The sequence below is a fragment of the Lutjanus erythropterus genome, chromosome 4, assembly GCF_056507025.1.
Source record: "Lutjanus erythropterus isolate fLutEry1 chromosome 4, fLutEry1.hap2, whole genome shotgun sequence".
NCBI classification, from domain to species: Eukaryota; Metazoa; Chordata; class Actinopteri; order Lutjaniformes; family Lutjanidae; genus Lutjanus; species Lutjanus erythropterus.
This window is the reverse complement of record NC_139320.1, coordinates 22,795,342-22,816,357: the sequence shown is the minus strand read 5'-3', so window position 1 is coordinate 22,816,357 and position 21,016 is coordinate 22,795,342. Positions and strand designations below refer to the sequence as shown.

Sequence of the window (21,016 nt, the reverse complement as noted above, 5' to 3'; positions counted from 1 at the left end):
CACACTGACAGGTTTGCAAAATAAGAAAGGAAAGCCCCCCACTTTTCTTTTGATCATGTCAAAGTATATTTATTGTTTTCTAAAGTTAAATATCACATTATATCTGTAAACCACCCAGACAGTGATGGTGATGAAGGAGATATTCAGGCTAACAGATTCCTTCAGTGAATCAGAGGAGTTAACAACCTCATGTTTATTGTTCAAGACTAAGAACAAATAATTTGGTGCTCCAAAGATGGCAATTTGTGGACTCCTAAGATATCTCAAAGGGAGTTAAAAATCAAAGCATATGGGTCAGATCTGCTGGTGACGGAAAGCAAATGTCACACCTTGGATCTCAGCCAAGGTAACTCTCAGCTAGCCTGGATTTACCAAAATGAATTCTATATAGAACCTCATAATGAATGAGCGCGAGGTTAGCACATGATGACTGGAGTTGAGACATTTTAAAGGAGCAATATGTAAGACCATAGCTTATTCCCTGCAGGCTGCAGGGACAGAAGCTTCACAAGCGCAAGCTGAGCGCAACATTATTCTTAGACGATGACAAGTGAGGACGAGTCCTGCGCTTTAAGTTGATCTGCTCTGAAAATACACACTCTGGAGTTGGAGTTCAGTGACTGCCTGCCTTACCGCCCGCCAGACTTCATTAACATTTTGCTCAATACAATCATAAAGAGACGTTCCAGCCTGGAACAGAAATTTCAAAGCAGAACATGCTCCCTGTTTTGCTGTTGGACAAGCCAGAATTAGAATTCAACCAACATGTATCCTTAACCTCTGATGATATAGCAGAGTAATTTAATGTTCCAGTACAGTAAATATATTTCTTTTCTTCTTCTTTTCTCTTTTAAAACAAATCCTGATTTTAAAACAATTAATATGTCTTTGAATTTAAGATCTAGCTGCTCAATAAGAAAAATAAGCTAAGCAAACCTGAATATAATGGTTGAATTTTATCATTTAAAACTCTACAGTATTGACAGTAATTAAATAATTTAAACATAACTGGCAGTGTGAACAGTATACAAATAAAGTATCCTTAGGAAAGCGGACACGTTTCAAACAATTCGTTCAGGAAGCAGCTTTAATAAAGTCATGGGAGTGCATTCTTTCAGCCTGCTGTCATTCTCTGTATAGACTCCTGAAACTAATATTGGTTGAGCTTACAGTTAAAAGAAAAAACTTTGGCAGTGAGAAAAGGCAGAGATATCATTTCACTTTCTGCAAACTGCAAGTCAAGAGACTGGAGGCCACACACACACACACACACACACACACACATTACACACTGTGCACGCTCACACAGACAAACGTCTGCAGACACTCACAGTCACATACACACACTCATGCGTGTGCTGGCTGTGGTGACAGTGTGTTCTTGTGAACACAAGCCAAAACAAGCTGGGGGAAAAGAGTGGCAGTGCACACACACATGCAGGCAGACAGTCCCTGAGGTTAGGCACAAGTAGCACCATGAGAGACTGCCAACCTGCTGGGGCCTGAGGAGAAAGGCACTGGGAGCCTTCACACAGTCACCAGGAAATAAGAGCAGAGCCCAGAGAGGAGTGCAGCACACAGATCACACAAACACTTCTGTAAACGCTGTGCACACCCGAGCCAGTCAGACCAGCACTTTAAATATATGCAATGTGACTGCTGTAACGCCATTTAAGTAAAATTATGATGATGTCATGGTAAAGAGATTAATCTTGACAGCTGTTTTAATGCTACAGAGACGACCAACTCCGTGCTGAAACATCCATGATTCCAGGTTTTACTTGCCGTGCTCCATCACTTTAACATGAACTGCATTATCTCTGAGACGTTATTGAAAACTTAACAAAGAAGCATCTATACTAGAGCTGCCATTCCCAAGCTGAAGAATGCCACAGCCCCGTTTGAACTCTGAAGATCTTCTGTGGTCCATCCAAACATTTAATCCGAAATTTGATCAACACATGAGACTAATCGCTCCAACGAGAGATAAAAGATACGTTCCAGTGTTAATGTGACGGGTTACCAAATACGCTGTAACTCGTGTTAAACTGGGTCAGATAAATGAAGAATAACATGTAATTTAAATCCTATGGCTTTGTTTTATTAGTTCTGTTAACTTTTTAAAAAAATAATCCTAAATATTTTATGGTGATTACAAAATTAAAAACCTTTATTTAGTTTTCATGACCTCTCGAGGCCCACCTGCAGGTCCACACCTTGGGAATCACTGTAATAGAGCTACAAAAAGATTAATCAATTAGTTGTCAACAATTAAAATTAACAGCCAGCTATTTTAATAATCGATTAGTCGGTTTGAGTAATTTTTTCAGAATAAAAGTCAAAATTGTCTGATTCCAGCTTCTTAAATGTGAATATTTCCTTGTCTCTTTATTCCTCTCTGACAGGTAACTGAATGTTTTTGGGTTTTGGACAAAATAAAACATTTTTCACATCACCTTGGGCTTTGATAAACACTGACTGACATGTTTCACTATTTTCTGACATTTAATGGACCAAATAACTGATCAACTAATCTAAATAAAATAATCAACAGATCAACTGAAATAATAATAATCATTAGTTGGAGCCCTAATCTACAGGCTACTTCATTTCAAGTGAAATTACATTGGATTGCCCTGAAAATCTGCTCGATTTTTTTCTGCACAAAGCAGAAAAAGGTCACTGTACTTAAATATAGTTTTAATTTTCAGATTTTCCTACAATGGCTAAATGTCTGACAGAAATTCCACCCCACAATTTAATTCCAAAAGAAGACAAAAACCCCTTTTTAAAGGACCAGTGTGTAGGATTTAGTGGCATCCAGCAGTGAGCTTGCATATTGCAAACAGCTTGGTCTGGACTATCGTAAAACATGGCGGTGCACCGTGTCTGCCTCTGTGGAAGAGCCCCTGCACCTTATGTAGATATAAATGGCTCACTCTAAGGTAACAAAAACACAATAATTCTTATTTTCAGTTGATTATACACCAATGGAAACATACTTAAGAATATTATTTTCCATTTCTGCCATAAAGCCGCATAAATCTTACACACTGGACATTTAAATTCTCAGATTTTGGCAAGACATCAGAAATCTCTTCCTCTGAAATAAAATAGAAAACATTTGACCAAAAATCCCCTCTTAACACCAAGCAACAGGGTGAGATGCAATCTTAGTTTCGAGAACTAAAAATATCACCAACATGAGGCAAAGGCCACCAATTATTCCAACATTCATTTCAACCTGACATTTGTTGTGACTGCGAAACACTGATGTTTAAAAATACCACGTCTAGGAATAATCCTCAATATGTGGAGTGAATCATGAAGAAAACAAAACACACAAGATGAATGTGAGGGAAAGCAGATTTAATCAGACTGTGACAGACCCCCAGCTTGTGTGCAAAATAGTGACTCTCCTGTCAACGCCTACTACTGTGTACGCATCCATCACCGAGGCAGTCGGCGGAGTACGTACAACGGCAGGGCGGTGGGGACACGACTCCACACGCAGCTTGCACTACACAACATCTGTACCTTCTATGAGCAGCTCCTGTCCGTGGCTGCCCAGCAGGGTGCGCGACAGGAAGGGTGCAAAGTCCACAAAGGTCTCTCTCAGCAGGGGTGCCACCTTCTCCAGGGCTCTCTCCAGCTTTGTAGTGATGCTGTCAAAGAAAAAAAAACAACACATCAACAGAAAAGTCACAAAAAGAAACTAGAAAATTTCTCAAGAAATTTAAAGTGTGCCTGATGCTTTATATGTATCACTATACTAATATTACAAGTACTTAGTCAGTATTAATAGCAGCTGTTGTTTAGGTTCATAGGTCACACACTGTCAGCGTGAGAGACAATATGATGGACAAAATGGCCGACATTAGAAATGGTAGATTCAGGGCCATATCTAGAAGGTAACCATTGATTTACAAAACTCCTCTAAGATTTTTATGCATTATTTCTTCATCATGCAACTTTATGTTTTCTGATATAACAATGTTGCAGGCAATTGAATGAAAAATGGACAGATACATTTGCCTTTATTTTGCCATTTACAAAAGTGCCCCTGGGCAAAGCAAGTTGAGTATCTCTGGTTTAGGGACAGAAAACACTTGGGTAGGGTTGGGGAAAAAAAACACAAGGTTTGAGTTAAAATGATCCCACTTCTAGGCATGCAGAGTAACCATGGATATTAGATGAGATTTAGGCATTTAATTAAGCCAATCTCAATCAGCTTTTTCCATATCTGCCCAGCAACAGCTGAGTCACTGATTGCTACGGTGACTGACCTTGCAGGAATGGAGGCAGAGACAGTTCATTTAATACAAAAATACCTCTCAAACTCCTGCTTCTAGCTCAAAGACCACAACTACAATCACCAAAACTAACACACCACAAGAGACAGGAGACCACGCTGAACAGTTTTTATTCTCGTGGTGTCAAAAACGTGAGATTTACATTGATTTGGAAAACTGTCACACTCCGCTTTCCTTTATAATTTCCAAGTTTCTTAACATTGGGACTTATTTGGCAGTTGGTGGGCACTCTGGTCCCTTGGGAGCTCACGATGACAAAAGTCTGTTTGGTTCCACAGTTGCGTGAGGAGAACCAGCACGAATTTTCCTATATTTTGATGTCAAAATGTCGCATGTGGAGTGAAAACTGTTGGAGTGAGAGAAAGTTTTATATGAATTTTTCAGAAAATTTAACAGCTCTTCTCGATGATGTCATCCACTCTGGCTCTGAACATTCCACCCAATACAAACCCATTATAAAATCTGAAACAGATTGAAAAATGCCCAAAACATAAACTGTAATTTTGTGAAAACTGTGACAGTTATCCAAATGCCCCTTTAGCCCAAGAAACTGTGAAGTCTCATGACCAATTTAAACTCTGAATCACTTTTCTATGTTAATGGCGAAGCATCTGGCACCAAAGAGGGCTTGGTTTGAGCTCTGTTCACAACGATTCCCCTTTATTTCCTAGAGAGAAATTCATCGCAGTTTTTACGATTTTTGTGGAAATAGTTCTGGAAGTAGTGAAAACTCATAGGACAACATTCCCGATCAATACACATACAGAAGAAAAATAATAAAAAGTAAGCTTTTGTGTTTTGCACATCAGGCACAATAAATTAGATACCTGATTAGGATACAAATATTAGGGAGGTAGCGTTCTGCACTTCCATCAAGGTTAAGGCAGGAAAAGAGCAATGAGAGCCTCACAGCTCAACCAGTGCACACAGCTAACAGTTTTTAATGTGACTGAGTCCTGTCAGGGTAAGCGACACATTTCAGAGGATGCAAACCAGGATGTATATCCATGAGAGTATGGTTGCTATCACTGGCGATGTGAGAAGATTTTTTATGGTGTTAAAAAAAAACACATTTACAAATATTTTGTTGCATTCTCACCAGTTGTTTGCATTCTTCTGTTGTGACATGTTACCAAGCTTGCACATGGGATCACAGTTGTTCAACACTGCAGAGGGAAGTTCCTTATCTTCTCCACGCTCACTACATTGCTGCTGCCTGACATTATCTAAGCACCTCAGAGAAACTGTGAGCCGGAGTCATGCAGCCATACAACTCAGACCGTATACAAGCAGAGATATGACTCGAGCGGCAACATATCTGCGTGTACACACACAGATACTCGGCAACATGAGGAGAGTGGAGGCTTGTTTTCCCAGCTAAGATGGGCACAAAGCAGCAGGATAGAGAGAAACACGGAGAGAGAAGAGAGGAAGGGTCTGGTTTAGGATTGTATGAGTGTTCCTTGTATGCTTGTGTTGTGTAATCTGCCTTCCAGCACCCTGGGAAAACACAGCAGAGGGATGACAGACTAGCATAAAAAGCAGGGTGCAAGGGGTCTGTGTGGCTAACATAAATGCACTTGCCTAAGACACTGGCCTGCACCTCTGGAGGCTGCCTATAATCCTGTCAGGGGGCTAAAGGGTTTGAGTTCAGGAGGTGGACACTGATCCACTTCTCAAAAGGCACTGAAATACAGAGAAAAATCAGGGCTCATTAACTAACTGCTAAATTATAATAATAAAATATATAATTATAATCATATTTATTTGTTATTTTCAGTAGATCTGAGGACGATATTCAGCTTGGATGTTTTTTTTCTCATCTAAAATATAAGTTAGGTATCAGCTGGCTCTGCAGCAAGATTGTACTATCATTGACTTCACAGTTACACTAAGTGATGTCGGTTACTGCTGCCATGGCAACTGAATCTCTATTCCTCTAGCAGAACACAGTGAAGCAAAGAGAAAGAGAGAGCAAGAGAGAAGCTGGAGAAAGACCTGGGTGCTCAGCAGTCAGTGGGAGAGCAGGACTAAGGACCTCTGTCACAAACTATTAGAGCAAGTGAGGAAGATGAGTCAAGGTCACGGCAAGATGTACACACAGAAATACACAAATGTACACAAAGAATTAGGGCAAACTTTACCATATTGTTTGCAAAAAAACACTTCAGTTTAGATTCTAATATTTTGTTTTGACTACGTAGAGGAAATGAAAATTAATTTATCAAATCAAACAAAAAAATTTTGTTCATTAAAGCTGAGTATATAGAAATCCTAATTCTTATCCATCAACTCAAATCAAAACCAAACAAAAAACATTAAATGAACAAAAAGTAAATTTTTGAAGAAAAAATGTGAGGTAAGCTTCACACCCAAATTTGCGTGTGAGTAGTTTTTATACACAAGTCACACAATTGGACTAACGTGAATTTACTAACTCAGGAAATATGAGCAGGGTTGAACAGAGAGCGCTCTGTTGTACCTCATGTTTTCGACTGTGTCTTCGGGCATGGGGGCCACCGTCTGCACGGCCGGCAGATTCTTACTGGTGGCTCCATTGACAAAGTTGGAGGAAGACGTGGTAGAGGGGGCTGCATCAGTGGCTCCTGCAAGGAATAGAGGCATGCAATGTTAGTGCAATGCAAGAATAATTATAAATATGTATTTTTGCTTATTAATTTTTAAATATAAGAGATACAAACACACCCTTCAACATAAAAAATACCAGCAAAAAAGAGAAAAACAGGGTTTCTGCAAGTAAAATTTGAGACCTTTCAAGCCTGATATGAACACAATCAAAGACTTATTTCACGTCCACAATCGCATAAACAGTACATTAATCAATCTCTCATTAATTGATTTTCAATAAACTCTGATAATCAAAATCACATAATCTGAGACTTATTATCCTTTCCACGCTTAAAGGTGGAGCGTCAAGCTAGCTGGTAGTGTTCTGATCAGTTCTGAGCAGCCTGCACAGTTTGCATTAGTGGTTATTGGTTTGCTACGGTTTGATAAACAGATATTTCTCCCAAAAAGCAAAAGTGAAGCTCAGTTTATAATCAATCTGTAAGACCTGTCAAAAATCACATTTAACACATTTTAAGACATTTTAAGGTCAAAAATTCTGATTACTGAATTTTAGACCTTTTAAGGAAATGCCGAAACCCTTGAAAAAAAAATAAAAAACAGAAAAACTCCAACCAAAACCCAACAAACAGTGATATAGTTTTTTTATATGTAAAATGCTAAATTACAAAAAGAAAAAAAAACATAAATTGTACAGGAATTTCAGTTAATAAACATATGTATTTTTCAATAATCTAAATCATTGATGATGTTCACAATAAAATCAAAATCTTATCTTAATCTTACAGTAAAATATGTTCTAAGCATTTTTAATGTTACTACAGTTATGTTATTAAGGTTCTGTCAAATCTAACACTAAATCTTAAAAGTAGCATTAAATCTACTGACTCAAATCACATTTCAGTGTCACTTCCTGAAGCTGTAAATTTCTATAATGGCACACAGATTGAAATAATTCAAAGAAGAAGAAAAACTGGGAGGTGATAAAACCAGCTGCTATCTGGCACCTTACAGTGGACTTCAGTAGAAAATATCAACCACGTCACATAAAAGGAAACACGGCGAGAGCGTCAAATTGTGCACCAAATCTTTAAGTATATCCAAGTGCACCTACACTGGTTGTTCAAACCGGCGCCAGCAGCAACATATGGAACTATTTTGCTTACTGGGTCGCCAAAAATGAAGAATCAACCACCATATCTAAACACCATCCGCATCGAATTTTTACATATTACATGTAGTTTTGGTATCAAAGCCAAAATTAGGGTATCGTGACAACTGTAATTTAAAGGTGAACCCTGAGTCACATGTTCTTGGCAGCATGAGTGCAAGTATAAAATCATTATGACTGTCCTTGTGAGAGGTTAAAACCAGAGCGAGTGAGATCATGGGGTTTGGGTGAGAGCCTGTGGCTTTAGCTGAAAGCACACTTTGACTTGGACACATTTCTCACATTCCTGTAAAGGGGCTCAGAGAGGAGAAGGAGAGTTTTTTTTTTTTTAATGAAGGACATTAAAAAGGTGTTGGACTCCTAATGGTTCTTGGTGTTAAGTGGGTCCTTTCAGAGGGCCCAGACTACAGGAGCCTTGAGGTGGAACCGGCTCAATGCAGTGGAGCCCAAGGAGAGGCAACATGACAGCAGGGGAGAGGGAAATGAAGTCACACAGTACACAGAAAAGTCATGTCGAAAAATTCTTTTCATTGTTGTGAAGGCATTTGTTTAATTGTATAATCGAGGCAGATTAAAACTGGTTTGCTTCACTTGGTAAGAATCCTAGTGGTTGAAGGACAGTGGTTTTATTTGGCAGTGCAGTGAGAGACACTGATAGGAAGGTAAAGAGGGCCATCTAGTGGTAAGAATGAGCCTCTGTGCAGGCTTTCAGGATCACATGATGCAGCAGAGGGAAAAAGCTTTGTTTCTATTCTTGGAACGACATCAAAGAAAGAAACAACCGACTGGGACATTAAGATGAACAGTAATTACTAAAATTAAGGACAATTAAACTGCTCCAAAGTGGTATTACTTTACAATGAACCACATTACCAGGGCTGAGTGTAGCGTTTTAGCTGTCTTGGTATACTGCGGGTGACGTTGTGCATGACCTACCCGTGGTATTGATCATGCTTTTGGGGGTCGCAGAGGCAGCGGCAAAGATGTTGGGGGTGCTGCCAGCTGTCAGCCCGGCAGAGGTGCTGCTGCTGCTTCCCACCGTGTTGACTGCCAGGCTGCCAGGGGAGGTTTTCTTCACGGGCACCACCACACTCCTACAGGAAACACACACACACAACATGCTTCATTCATATATGCACAGAAAAATTAGACTTATAAAGAGGTCATATTGTGCTCATTTTAAAGCTCATACTTTTATTTTTGGTTTCAAGTAGAATAAGTTTACATGCATTCATGTTCAAAAACCACATTATTTTTCTTATGCTCTCATTCTCATTTATCATTGTTTTTGCTCGTGTCTTCTTAAGGCCCCAAACCCAATTATCTCTGCATAATGCAAATGAGGTACATAGTGATGTCACCAAGTAACAAGCTGGATTGGGAATCAGGCGTTTTAGGGTGTAGTGTTTTGGTCCTGTTAAATGAACAAAATGGTAAATAACACATTAAAGGAAAGGGAAAAGCCCAAAAAACATAATGCAGCAACTTAGGTAGAAAACTCTTTGTAAGATTATTCAACTGCAGAGTAAACAACAAATGCAAGATAGATGCAAAACAGACAGCAGAGTGGCACAGTGAAGAGGAAAAGATGGAGGTTGTGGGCTTAACTCCTCTGTTAATATTCTCTGCAAAAGTGCCTTTTAGAAAGAAAATAAACCTGTGGTAACAGCAGGTGGTAAATGTAGACTCGGCACAGATACAATAATATAAAGGACTGCTGGGCTGAAACTTTGGGAGAAGTACAGTCTTAGTTTTTCAGTTTTTTCAGGTTACAGTTGAGACCAATAATTTAAAGTTGAAGTTCAGTGATGCAAAATTAATTTCAGTGTACACTGACAATAAAGTTGCACTGTATCATATCGTATGCTCAGTGGTCAGTGTGATCTCTCCAACCTGTGCCTTCTGCAGCAGAGGCAGGGGGCTTCAAAAATGCGGATGGATATTAATTCAAACTGTAGCTCTATTTAGTACTAAATTATGATTTTAAAAGTATAAGAATATGACATAGTGGAATGCATAAGTACTTAAGTATGAGTAAAATTACTAAGTACTAAACAAATTACTTAATTACAGTAACTTAATTATAGTAACTTGAGCAGTCGTAATTTGTTGCTTCCACCCCTGTGGGCGATTTAGGACTGAAGTTACTGTAATTAAACTGACCTCCAGAAAATTCAGAATTTCCTTGACTTTCAGTTCAACTGTTAACTTTCTAATCCTCCTTTTGGAAATCCCACAGACCATAATGGATAAAATAACATTTGTTCACGTTTTAGAAGAAAAAATGAGAATAGTAATGATCTTCATTGTCTCTTTCTGCTCTCAGGCGCTGCCATCGTGAGCATGGCCAGACGTTAGTCAGAATATTCAGAAAGGTAAACATCCTGACCCGTAACTCCATCTTTCAGCATAACACATGCAATGCAATGCAAACACACACACACACACACACACACACACACACACACACACACACACACACACACACACACACACACACACACACACGAGAGGCTAAAGTAAATAAACCTGAGGGCACGAGGCCAGCCAGCCTGCTACAACACTTTTCCTTACATCTGCTCTTGCCACTGTCGGCACTCTGCTGCCCTCTGCTCTGCTCGGAAGAGCTGAAAACATCCCAGACCCTAATGAGAGGCTCTCCAGGAGCAACTTGGCAGTTGTTACTGACAAGCATTTGCATAGCTGCCGTCTGTGTTTGAACTGACAGAACTACGGCTCATTGAGCATTAGATTCAAGACCTCTCTGTTTGGCATTTGCTCTGTACAGACATACAGAGCAGCATCTGGCTTTGAGCTGAGAGTGCATGTAGAGTGTTAGACATATTTGCAGATTATGGGCTGTAGGACTGCAGGTTTTTATACCATGTGTTAGGATAGATCACTTTTTTTCAAGACAGAAACTTTGAAAGTAGAGATGCAAGAGATGCAAATAATTTTCTAAACCATGAATAAATGTCCACCTCAAGTCAAGAAGGAACCTAAAACATTTCACTTTTATTTAATCCAAATGTTTTACAATAAAAATTAATATATAAACAGGTGAACGCATTTACCCTGTCCTTTATTTTAAAAAATCTAATATATAATGTATAGATAAAATTAATCAAGTCTTGCACCATGCCTAAACAATTTTTCCAAACCTCAACGGTGTCTGTACTAGTCCTATTTAATTTTGCTGATGAGTAATCCATCCATCTATTTTCTGCCAGTTTCACAGGCCAGGTTGTGGCAAAAGCATTCCAAGAAAAGTAGTCCAGATGTCTTTCTTCGCAGTAACATTTTCTGGATTCTCCCAGGGGATCTAGAGATGTTCCCAAGGCAGATAAGATATGTAATCCATCCAGTTTATTCTGGATCTATCCTGGGGTCTCCTATTAGTTGGACATGCTCAGAAAACCTCCAAAAGCCTCCTGATCACATGCCCTATTTTGATTTTTATATTTATTTTATTTTATATTTATTTTTTCTGTCAGAGGATTCTCATCCTGACCACTTCATACTTGACTGCAAACCACCCCAGTGCACGCTGAAGGTTATGGTCTGATGAAAGATGAAGCATCTCCAAAGAGCAAAGAAGCAATTCTGAAGGTCCAAACCAGACACTCGCCTCCTCCATGTTGCACCTGTTAATCACAAATAGAACTGATGCCAAGGGACAACCCCTGAGTCCACACCCCACTGAAGACTTGTAGACATATGGCCCCGGTGTCCCAAACTTCTGCAGCATCCTCCACAGACTAGATAAGGAAACTCCCGTGACCCCCCCAGTAACCCTGTAAGTGTAAGCGCAAGTCCACTGTTGCACAACAACGATGGAATCTGCAGCACTACTTCTGGATCTGAAGTTCAACAATCGAGCAGAGCCTCCCCTCAGCACTTTGTCATGAGCTTTCTTGGGGACAGTGAGTAGTCTGATTACCCCTTTTAAAAATAAAATCATCCACCCTGGTGTGCCATTTCACAAGCACCGTCCCTGGCATCTTACAGCTGAGGAGCTTCTTAACTACCTCTGAGACCTCTGCCAGGGATCTCAGTGAGGCTTCCCCCAGGTCTTCAAACTCCTTGACAGAGGACATGTTGGTTGGGTTCCTCAAAGTGCCCTTTCCACCACTTGGCATTATTCCCAGTCAGGGTCAGAAATTCCTCTTCCCAGCTGAACACAGCTGAGCTAAGTTCCACCAAACTCCAATGCCTATTCCTGCAGGGCGTGGGCCAACACAGCATCTCTGCACTAAGAGATAAAATGTTTGTTCTACAAAAAAAATAACAAAATATCATCTGCATACAAAGATAAAACGTGCTTTGCTGAATGAAAGATTACTGGTTTAATCAACTTAAACTCCCTTAAAATAACTCTTTCAATGATAAAAAAACCTAAGATTGAGTGGCTTCCCCCATCAACTACTTCTTGTTACGATACAAAAAGGAGGAAGAAACTATTACCTGTAATGACACTTTCAGATGGGTTAGTTTAAGTGTTTTAATCATGTTAATAACCCATACAGCTAAGAACTTTCAAGTGGTAGGACCACTCCAACTGGTCAAATACTTTATCAGCATCAACTAAGAACAAAGCTTTTGATGTAGTTACTGACAACATGCACAAAATATATGACGGGAAGGAGTTGTAAATCATGTAATACTGGAATTCATCAATGTAATATCATAATGCGTGATAATTTGAGCAATGGTTCCCCTAAAATATGTACAAGGTACTGCTCACATAGTGTACATAGTATCACATAGTGCTAAAAGAGGAAGGGGCAGCGCTCATGAATGAAACATGCAAAGAAAACTTGTGGAAGACTGAGATGAACGATACACTTGTGACCTCATGTAACAGTGAATGAAAGCACAGACACACTTCTAACCCACCAGACCCCTGTTCACAATCTGATTGGCCGAGGATTAAAGATGATGCAGTGAACTTGGCCGTGCAAGAGCTCCCTGTCAGGAAAGAGAAGGAAAGCTTGTCCTTATCAGGTTTGCAGTTGGCCTTTGGGTTTGTGGGGGTGCCAGATAATGTCTTGTCCAATCTCCGGCAGTTACTCTGGGTGACACAGGCCAGGCCTCTGCTCTGTCACGAGCTAAGCCTGCTGTCATCTGAAGCAAATCCCCAGAAATCCTCCCTCAACAAAACAAAACAGAGACTTTTACTGTTTTATGTTTCTATTACTGTTTATATCTCATAGATGGAGAAAAACATCCTGAAATCCATGGGAAACAAACTTAACTTGGCCACGATGAATTTCAGGCTTTTGGTGCTTCATATTAGATCATTTTTTACTGCACAACTGATTTCTAAAATGATCAGCATGATTTAATGTTTTATGTAACAGATTAAACAGCTCTGTTGTGTCTCTGTGTGTACACACTGGGCCTTAGCAAGAAGCCATTTATGAACATATTTTCTCTTATTTTGTTCATTTTCACTATTTGTTCTTATTGGCACCCATTGATTTCTGGGATTCAACAGAACTTGAGTGGTCGAGAGCTCCAAGATAAGAACACAGTCAGCTAACTGTTGGCCAACGTAAGGAAACACACGTTAATGCAATAAGTATTTATAATTATTATTTTAATAGTAATTAACATTTATATTAAATTAAAATATCCATAGTCCTATAATTATCTAAATATATTCAGTGTTTCACTATGGATGACTGCTTTTGTGGTCAGTTAAAACAGCTGAAGGTTTCGTATTGCACAAGTCGTCCCACAGCTATTGCATGCTTCACAAATTTGCTGCTTTGATCTAATTTATGTCATCTTAAATGGATAGTTCACCCAAAAATGAACATTCAGTCATTACCTCCTCACCCTCACACTGCTTCAGTTTCACAGGAAAACAGCGTTGCAGAATTTCCAGCACGTCGGGTCTTTAGGAGACTTGGATTACACCAGACGAGCAGGATGAAGGCATTTCATGTTTTGTTTTCAGCTGCTTTTTAAGTTGAAAACTGGTCACCAATCATTTACATTGCTTGGGAGATTCTGCAACATATTTTTCCTGTCAAACTCCAGCAGTGTTTTGTGGACAAAAAAAATAAATCTGACCTTTAATTGGCATGAGGGCGAGCAAATAATTACTGAATTTTCATTTCTGGGTGAACTATCCCTTTAAATTCAATAGTTCAGGGATTTCAGACTGTTGGTTGGACGAAACAAGTACTTCTGAGGTGTCTATGGAGCCCATAAACCATGAACCAATGTAAGAAAAGATTATCAGACAAGTCAAAAACATGACTAAATAATACTGTTAAATATTTTATACAAAAGTGTAAAGACAAGCTCTGATCAGTTGCAAAAAATAGCAAAATTAAAATGGAATTTATTTTACTTTAGTTCTCATTTTTAACTCCTTTGCTCACTCAGTTCAGTGACTGTGCGTCCCTCTGCTGACACGAAATTTACAGCATCAAATCTTTGATTTCACTACTGCTGATGCTCTTCTACTTACAGCCTTTTATCGAATTCTTGGGTGTGTGCCAGAGTATTTTCGCACAGCACATCACCTGCACTTATTTAGTGCTGAGGGGGCATTACCCATGCTAATAACAAACAATTGGCCACGCCCCTCCAGTTTATGATCAAATGGGATTCATCATTCAGCGCATTTTAGTAAGAGCAGATTTGGGTGGTTAAGAACATTTGGTGCATCGGGATATGACTTTTTTTCTCTTCACAGAAAATTAAGAGAAAATACAAAAGAGAATTTAAACAAATGTTGCTGCATGAGGCCCAGCCATACAGTGCCAAAAATAGGAGTAAAATAATACTTTTGAAACTTAGCAGATCAAAATCAACTCAGTCACACAGGGGAGTGAGAGAGAGCCAGAGTAAAGCTTGAAAGCTTACTAAAATATCATTATCTCCAGAGATACAGCTGTGCTCTGAAGAACACTGATGACAAGTATCATTTATTTAGCAGATCTCTGTACTGGTCTCCTCTGTGAAATCTCATTGACAGATATCAGAACATCACTAGCATGTTTTGTCAGAGCTGGGCATGAATTTAATCTTTCCAAATTTATCCCCTGCTTGCATCTTCCAGCAGAAGCCTGCCTGGTCGTTCACAGCTGGCATAGCTGGGACGTTACATTAGATCTACAGGATGTTGATAAAACATGAACCTCTTTTAATGAATAATTCATTAGCCGAGTGCTCATGAATCATGTATAGATTATCTAGCACATATCTTATTAATAGGATTGTCTTAATTGAGTTGCAGAGAATAAAGCAAGGATTAATCTTGGAATTAATATTAATGAGGTCTGCGGCTGGGGGAGATGACTGCGGTGTGAAGTATAACCAAAGAAATGTTTCCTTTATAAATCCAACAGATGGAATCTAATCTAATAGTGTTTTATTCAGGAATAAAGAGGAAACGCGCTAACGTTCCACTCAGAAATTCAATTAAAACCAATTACTGTTGCTCTACATCATGGGAAAAATCAAATATATAAGGATAAACAATATCTCACAAAGCTAATTTGGAAACATTTGGGAAAGTAGAGAGGTAGAGGAAGGAAGTTAAGGATTTAAAGAAGATAGCACGCTGTATTCCCATCTGGTCAAACGGAAATCTGGATGTTGAGTAATTTAAACCCCTCCTCTATGAAAGGCTTTGGCAGAGGGTCCTCTGTGACGACTGCCCCAGTGCACACCACTTTAAGCCATTTTTTTCTCTCCTTTTTTTCTTTTTTGATGTTGTCACTCCCAATCTATCTCCGCCCTGACAGACAAATGAAAGGCCTGTCCATGTCTGGCAGCTCATTTCGCTGGCAGGTGGCAAACAATTAGACACAGCAAATGGAGGCTGGAGGGGGAGCGACATGAAAAGCATGAGACAAAGTTGTATATGTGGTCAGGAGGGTTTGTGTGAAAGCATTTCAAAAATAATACACTTTGCTGTGGCGACTCATTTCAGGCTGCCAGTTCCCATTACTGGTGTGAGCGGTGAGGGCGACAGGCCTGGCCGCGGTGTGGCGTGAGGCCGCTTCTGTTTAATCTGTCATCAACGCCCTGGAGACCCCCACCCTCTCAGCTATCCTCTCTCCACATACTCCTCCATCTTCTCCCCTATTCATCTGGCTCACCTCAGCCTGGCTCAGCAGCGGCAGGACGCATTGAAAAGAAAGGAGGCCCCATTGTTCCTCCTGACTCTGTGTGTCCTCGGCCGTCTCTCTGGGGCCTGGCAGTGATCTCACAGACACCCACGGAAACTCAGCAGTGTCCGGACAGGAGGAGTTGTTGTTTGTGCTAAACCAACTCAAATTACTTTCAGAAAAATTAGGATTTTTAAAACTTCACCAACTGAAGGGGACAGGGATCAGCGGGGAGCTGAAGCTTGAAATCCCTGCAGGAGCAGGTTTGTAAACTCCCAAATCCAGACAGATTACTGTGTGGGTTTATCTAATCCAAGAATGTAAATAAACCGCAGCAGTGCCACAGTGCTTCAGAGACCTTTTCAAACACAGGAATTCCTTGCCGTGGGGGATGAGTACAATACAAGTGGCCTGAAATGAATAATGTGTCGCATGCTGCTTAAAAACCATTAGTGGTATACTGGATAACCGAGATAAATCCAGAGGATTAACAACAGCATTTTACGCTTGCTTGAGTGATAGCACATGCACATACACACACATCTTTTATGGCATGAAATGTTTGCTAGTTATCCTCAGAAAAACATAAACCTCCTAGAATGATACAGAAATGATGACATATAATTTTATATAATTTATTGCTACCTTGTTTTATATTATCACAGTTTGTTTTTTGGCTGTGACAAAGTTTTCTATACCATTTATGAAGAATATAAAACTCAAGTTCAGTTAAAGCACCATATCGGTGTTTTTCCTAGATTTAGCTTTAAACTTTAACTACAAACTGCACTGTATAATTTCTCTGCTGCAGAAAAAATTTAGGATTTTATTTCCCACCATTTCAGGAAAAAGTTGGTTTCCACTCATTTCTGCAAGGCATGAAAATCTATTAGCACAATCTTGAGTTGAATAATCCATCACAGTCAACATCAAATCTGCATTAATTTGCCATGCTGTGAAAATGTGACTGATAAAAAAAAAAAATTAATGCAGACCATTTTTTCACTGTGATGGACAATTCAAGCATGAATTGATTTCCACACTGTAAAGAACTAACTAAGCAATAATAAAAAAAAATGCAATGAATGCTTGAGATGATGGAAAACCGACAGGCAAGGTTGCAAAACAGTTCATTGTGATGTAAAGTGATGTTTAGTAAACGGGTTAAAACATACAAAACCTCTGTTACCAAATCTTAGATGTCTGCCTCTGGAAACCATTGAAGTTGCAGTTTACATCCATATCTGTCCAGACTCATATAATGTATGAAGCAAAGTATATTTTTAGGTAAAATTAAAGTTACTATTGCTATACATGATACATGTCACTTTACTTACCGGTATGATTCCAGTGAATAGTTTCAAGTAAGAAACATGCTGTCTTCACTTATAGACTATTTTTACAGAACAGTACAGAGGACTGATAAAGAGCTGAAAATTATGTCACAGTGATATTGATGTTTGACCTTTTGAATATAAAATGTCATCATTTAATCCTGTTAGATACTTTTGTGAATTAATGTATGAATTCTTGACTTGTGCCCAGAAATGTGTTTTGTCAGGTCACAGTGAACTTTTGACAAACCAGAATCTAATCAGTTCATCCTTGACTCTAAAGGTTTGTGCTATATGTAATGAAATTCCCTCAAGGCGTTCCTGAGATATTGTGTTCACGAGAATAGGATGGACATGAGGTTTACAGCGACCTTGAACTTTGACCACCAAAATCTAATCAGTTAATCCCTGAGTCTGACTGGACATTTGTGCCAAGTTTAAAGAAATGCCCTCAAGACATTCTTGAGATGTCATGTTCAAAAGACTAGGACAGATGTGAGGTCACAGTGACCTTTGGCCAAAATCTAAATCAATAATCTAAGCAGTTCTTTCTTCAGTCCAAGTGGGCGTTTGTCCAAATACAAAAATTGATACAGTGATTTTGCACACAACTAATTACCTACTGATGATGCTTCCTCACCTGTCAAAGGAGTGAAACTGCATGGGCAGCATGGCCTGGGCCTGGGCCTTGGCTGTGGGGTCTGGGTAGGACACAGGCTCCAGCCCCGCCTCCATCCCCTCCACTGGAGCTGCCACCAGGCTCTTCAGGATTTCCTTCACATTGATGCCTCTTTTGGGCTGACTAATGCTGATGATAGAGGAGGAGGACTTCAGCGCCTCCATGCGGGGTGATTCAGACAGACTCTCATTGGACTTCACCTTCACCTCTGAGGATAGCGTAGATATGAGCTCACTCATGGCGTCCGGCCCTCCTGCGCCGTGGTCCAGGTCCGACCCGTTCAGGATGCTGGCAACCTGCTCCTCTCCGATACCAGAATCTGTGTGGGGGAGGGAGCCTTCTGTGTGGAGGTCTTCTGATGGCGCAGGATGGTCCTTACTGCTGTCAAATGCTAGAGGCGTTTCTGTACAACACACATGAAAAAAACAAGGAGTGACAGGTAGAGACTACAGTTAGCCACATACAAATACAGTATATACATATTACAAGAAGTTTTTAAATGATTATGAAAGTCTCTATTTATTTCTGATGTCTCTACTTCAAACAAGAACATTGTTTAGAAGACTGGCTAGTAGGCTATTTCTATACGGTTATTCTTAAAGCTTGGGTACACAACACTGTTTTGGTATCACTGAGAAATAAGTGGTCTGAGACAGAACTAGACTTCCTGCAGGAAAAGTTGTGTCAGCTCACTTGGTTACTTTTGACTTCAGCTTCAGTTGCGTTCATTCATGTTTATCATGGGGCTTTGTTGAGGGCAGAGAGGACCAAGCGAAGCTGAGACGCAGAGCCGACAGACGGCTGCTCAGAGCCGGGGAGCTCTGCAGGAGAGGGTCGGTGGCAGACTAGAACCTCTGGAGGAAGAAACGCCGAAGCCACTCTGATACAGACTCCTTTATTAGCAGGAGGTTAGCTCAGAGTGTATGTTTCAAACTTTTGGGATTAAAAAGCACATTTATTTTCATTCCTATGTCTCAACTCCTCTGCAGCAGCAATCCATGAAGAAACTGTCTGCAGACCAGCCAGATGAGAGCTCAGTGTTTGTTTTTAAACTTTCAGGATTAAAAAGTGGATTTATTTTCATGTTTGCTTGTAAACCTGTGTGCAGCACCAACCATGGTGGAGCCAACCGCACTCCAAAGTAAGATAATTACTCTCTCTGTCCATATTGACTAATGACCAGAGGAGAAATGTATGTGAAAGTCACATTGTGAGAGAAAAGAGAGGAGGGATGTAAAAGAAAGCATCAATTTCTCTGATGAGTACTGTCATTACTGACACACAAACACAAATGGGGCAAATCCACTGGTATGTTTGGTCATGCTGAATAAAACCATGTCGTACTGATTTGCATCTCCATTACTGCTTTAACGCACTGTGCTGTGCCAGAGAAGGACCCAAACTTAGGTGGGGCCAAAGCGAGCCCAACTCGCCTCGAAGCAGGCTGCAGTGACCATGACGACCCTCCTTTTCTCCCCCTTGAACAAGTGTACGTTGTGAGGCCATGTATGTTCAAGAGAGTAGAAAGAAAGATGTTTTTAAAAGTCTCTTTATGTTCAGCTCTCAGTATTTCTGCTTCAAAGTGAATCTCTGTAGTTTCTCTCCTCTGTCGCTGTTTGTACTGTCATGGATCTGCTTTATTACACACAGCTGATGTCTGTCAGTCCTTGCTTGCTCACGATTGCCTCGGTAAAGAGGGGATCAGGGTGGAAAAAACGAAACCTAACTCTGATTAGACTCAACAATCAACAATCAACAGTTTTTAGGTTTTCTACCTACTGCAGCTTTAATGGCTGCTTCCTGGTCAGATTGTCTTTGAATCTGATGAAACAAGTCTGTGTTTACATTTTCCCAGGCAAAGTCACAGGAAGTGGTACATTAGCCCATTAAAATGAAGCAGGAGGATATTTTTATTTTTGTCCACAGGGGACTCCAAAATCTTATGTAATCTAAATTTGTTCAGTGATTAAAATAATTCAATAAATATTGTAATAATACATTATATTCATCAGCATATCACACATACTATCATAATCAGTCTTTCTATGCGCCCACCAAATTAGCATAATACTATTTGTCAAGAGAGGTAAGAAATTGGTATTTCAAATGAAATAATTTGATACCAATACTAATTAAATAAATTGCATTCCAGAGCTGGTTTTTCGTTGCTCAGTCAAAGATTAAATTTAGCATGTGAAGACAGAGCCATGTGGCAACGCAGCTTCTTAGATCTCTCTCCAGAAGCGCTGATCCTCTGGTGAGATTATCTCTCAGTTATTCTCCTTCTATGCTAATAAAACATGAATCCTTTTCTGCGGCTTCCTGCTGCCTAAAGCCCCAGGAGGGATATCTATTTAACAGATGAAACTGTGACAGAGGAGTCAGATTGCTGCTCTATTATTCTGATGCATAATATACTGTACACTGTACCTTTGCATATACATGAGATGCAGAGAGTAAACCAAGAATCTTAAAATATGAAGTATTCTGTCTCTTCATACCGGGGCTGCAATTAAGCAATTATTTTCATTTTATTTTCTTGATTAATTAATTAGTTGTTTGGTCTTTAACAGTGGTTCTCGACTGTTTTTCTTATGGGACCCCTTTTATATCACTGCGTAAACTGATGACCCCTGACTAAGTGAGATATTTCATATTATATTCAATGCATAATAATAACTACACAGAACAACTGATACACTGAACAATTAACCCAAATACTGAATGCAATTAGTGCGGGACGATTAGGTAAAAACAAGCAATTCGGATGATGAGCCAATTATTACCTTGAAGCACTGCAT

At 39.7% G+C, this 21,016-nt stretch overlaps 1 protein-coding gene across 1 annotated transcript in view; it reads right to left on the bottom strand.

The window, feature by feature from the left end:
• The window catches only part of nbeab (neurobeachin b), a 364,245-nt gene that overhangs the window by 168,847 nt on the left and 174,382 nt on the right, over positions 1-21,016 (bottom strand). Inside the window, exons 29-32 of the mRNA XM_084717359.1 lie at positions 18,177-18,618; positions 9,010-9,167; positions 6,796-6,919; positions 3,538-3,665 (exon numbers count right to left, since the gene is read on the bottom strand). Of these exons, the coding sequence (XP_084573485.1) occupies positions 3,538-3,665; positions 6,796-6,919; positions 9,010-9,167; positions 18,177-18,618 (852 nt within the window). The remainder of the gene's footprint in view (positions 1-3,537; positions 3,666-6,795; positions 6,920-9,009; positions 9,168-18,176; positions 18,619-21,016) is intronic.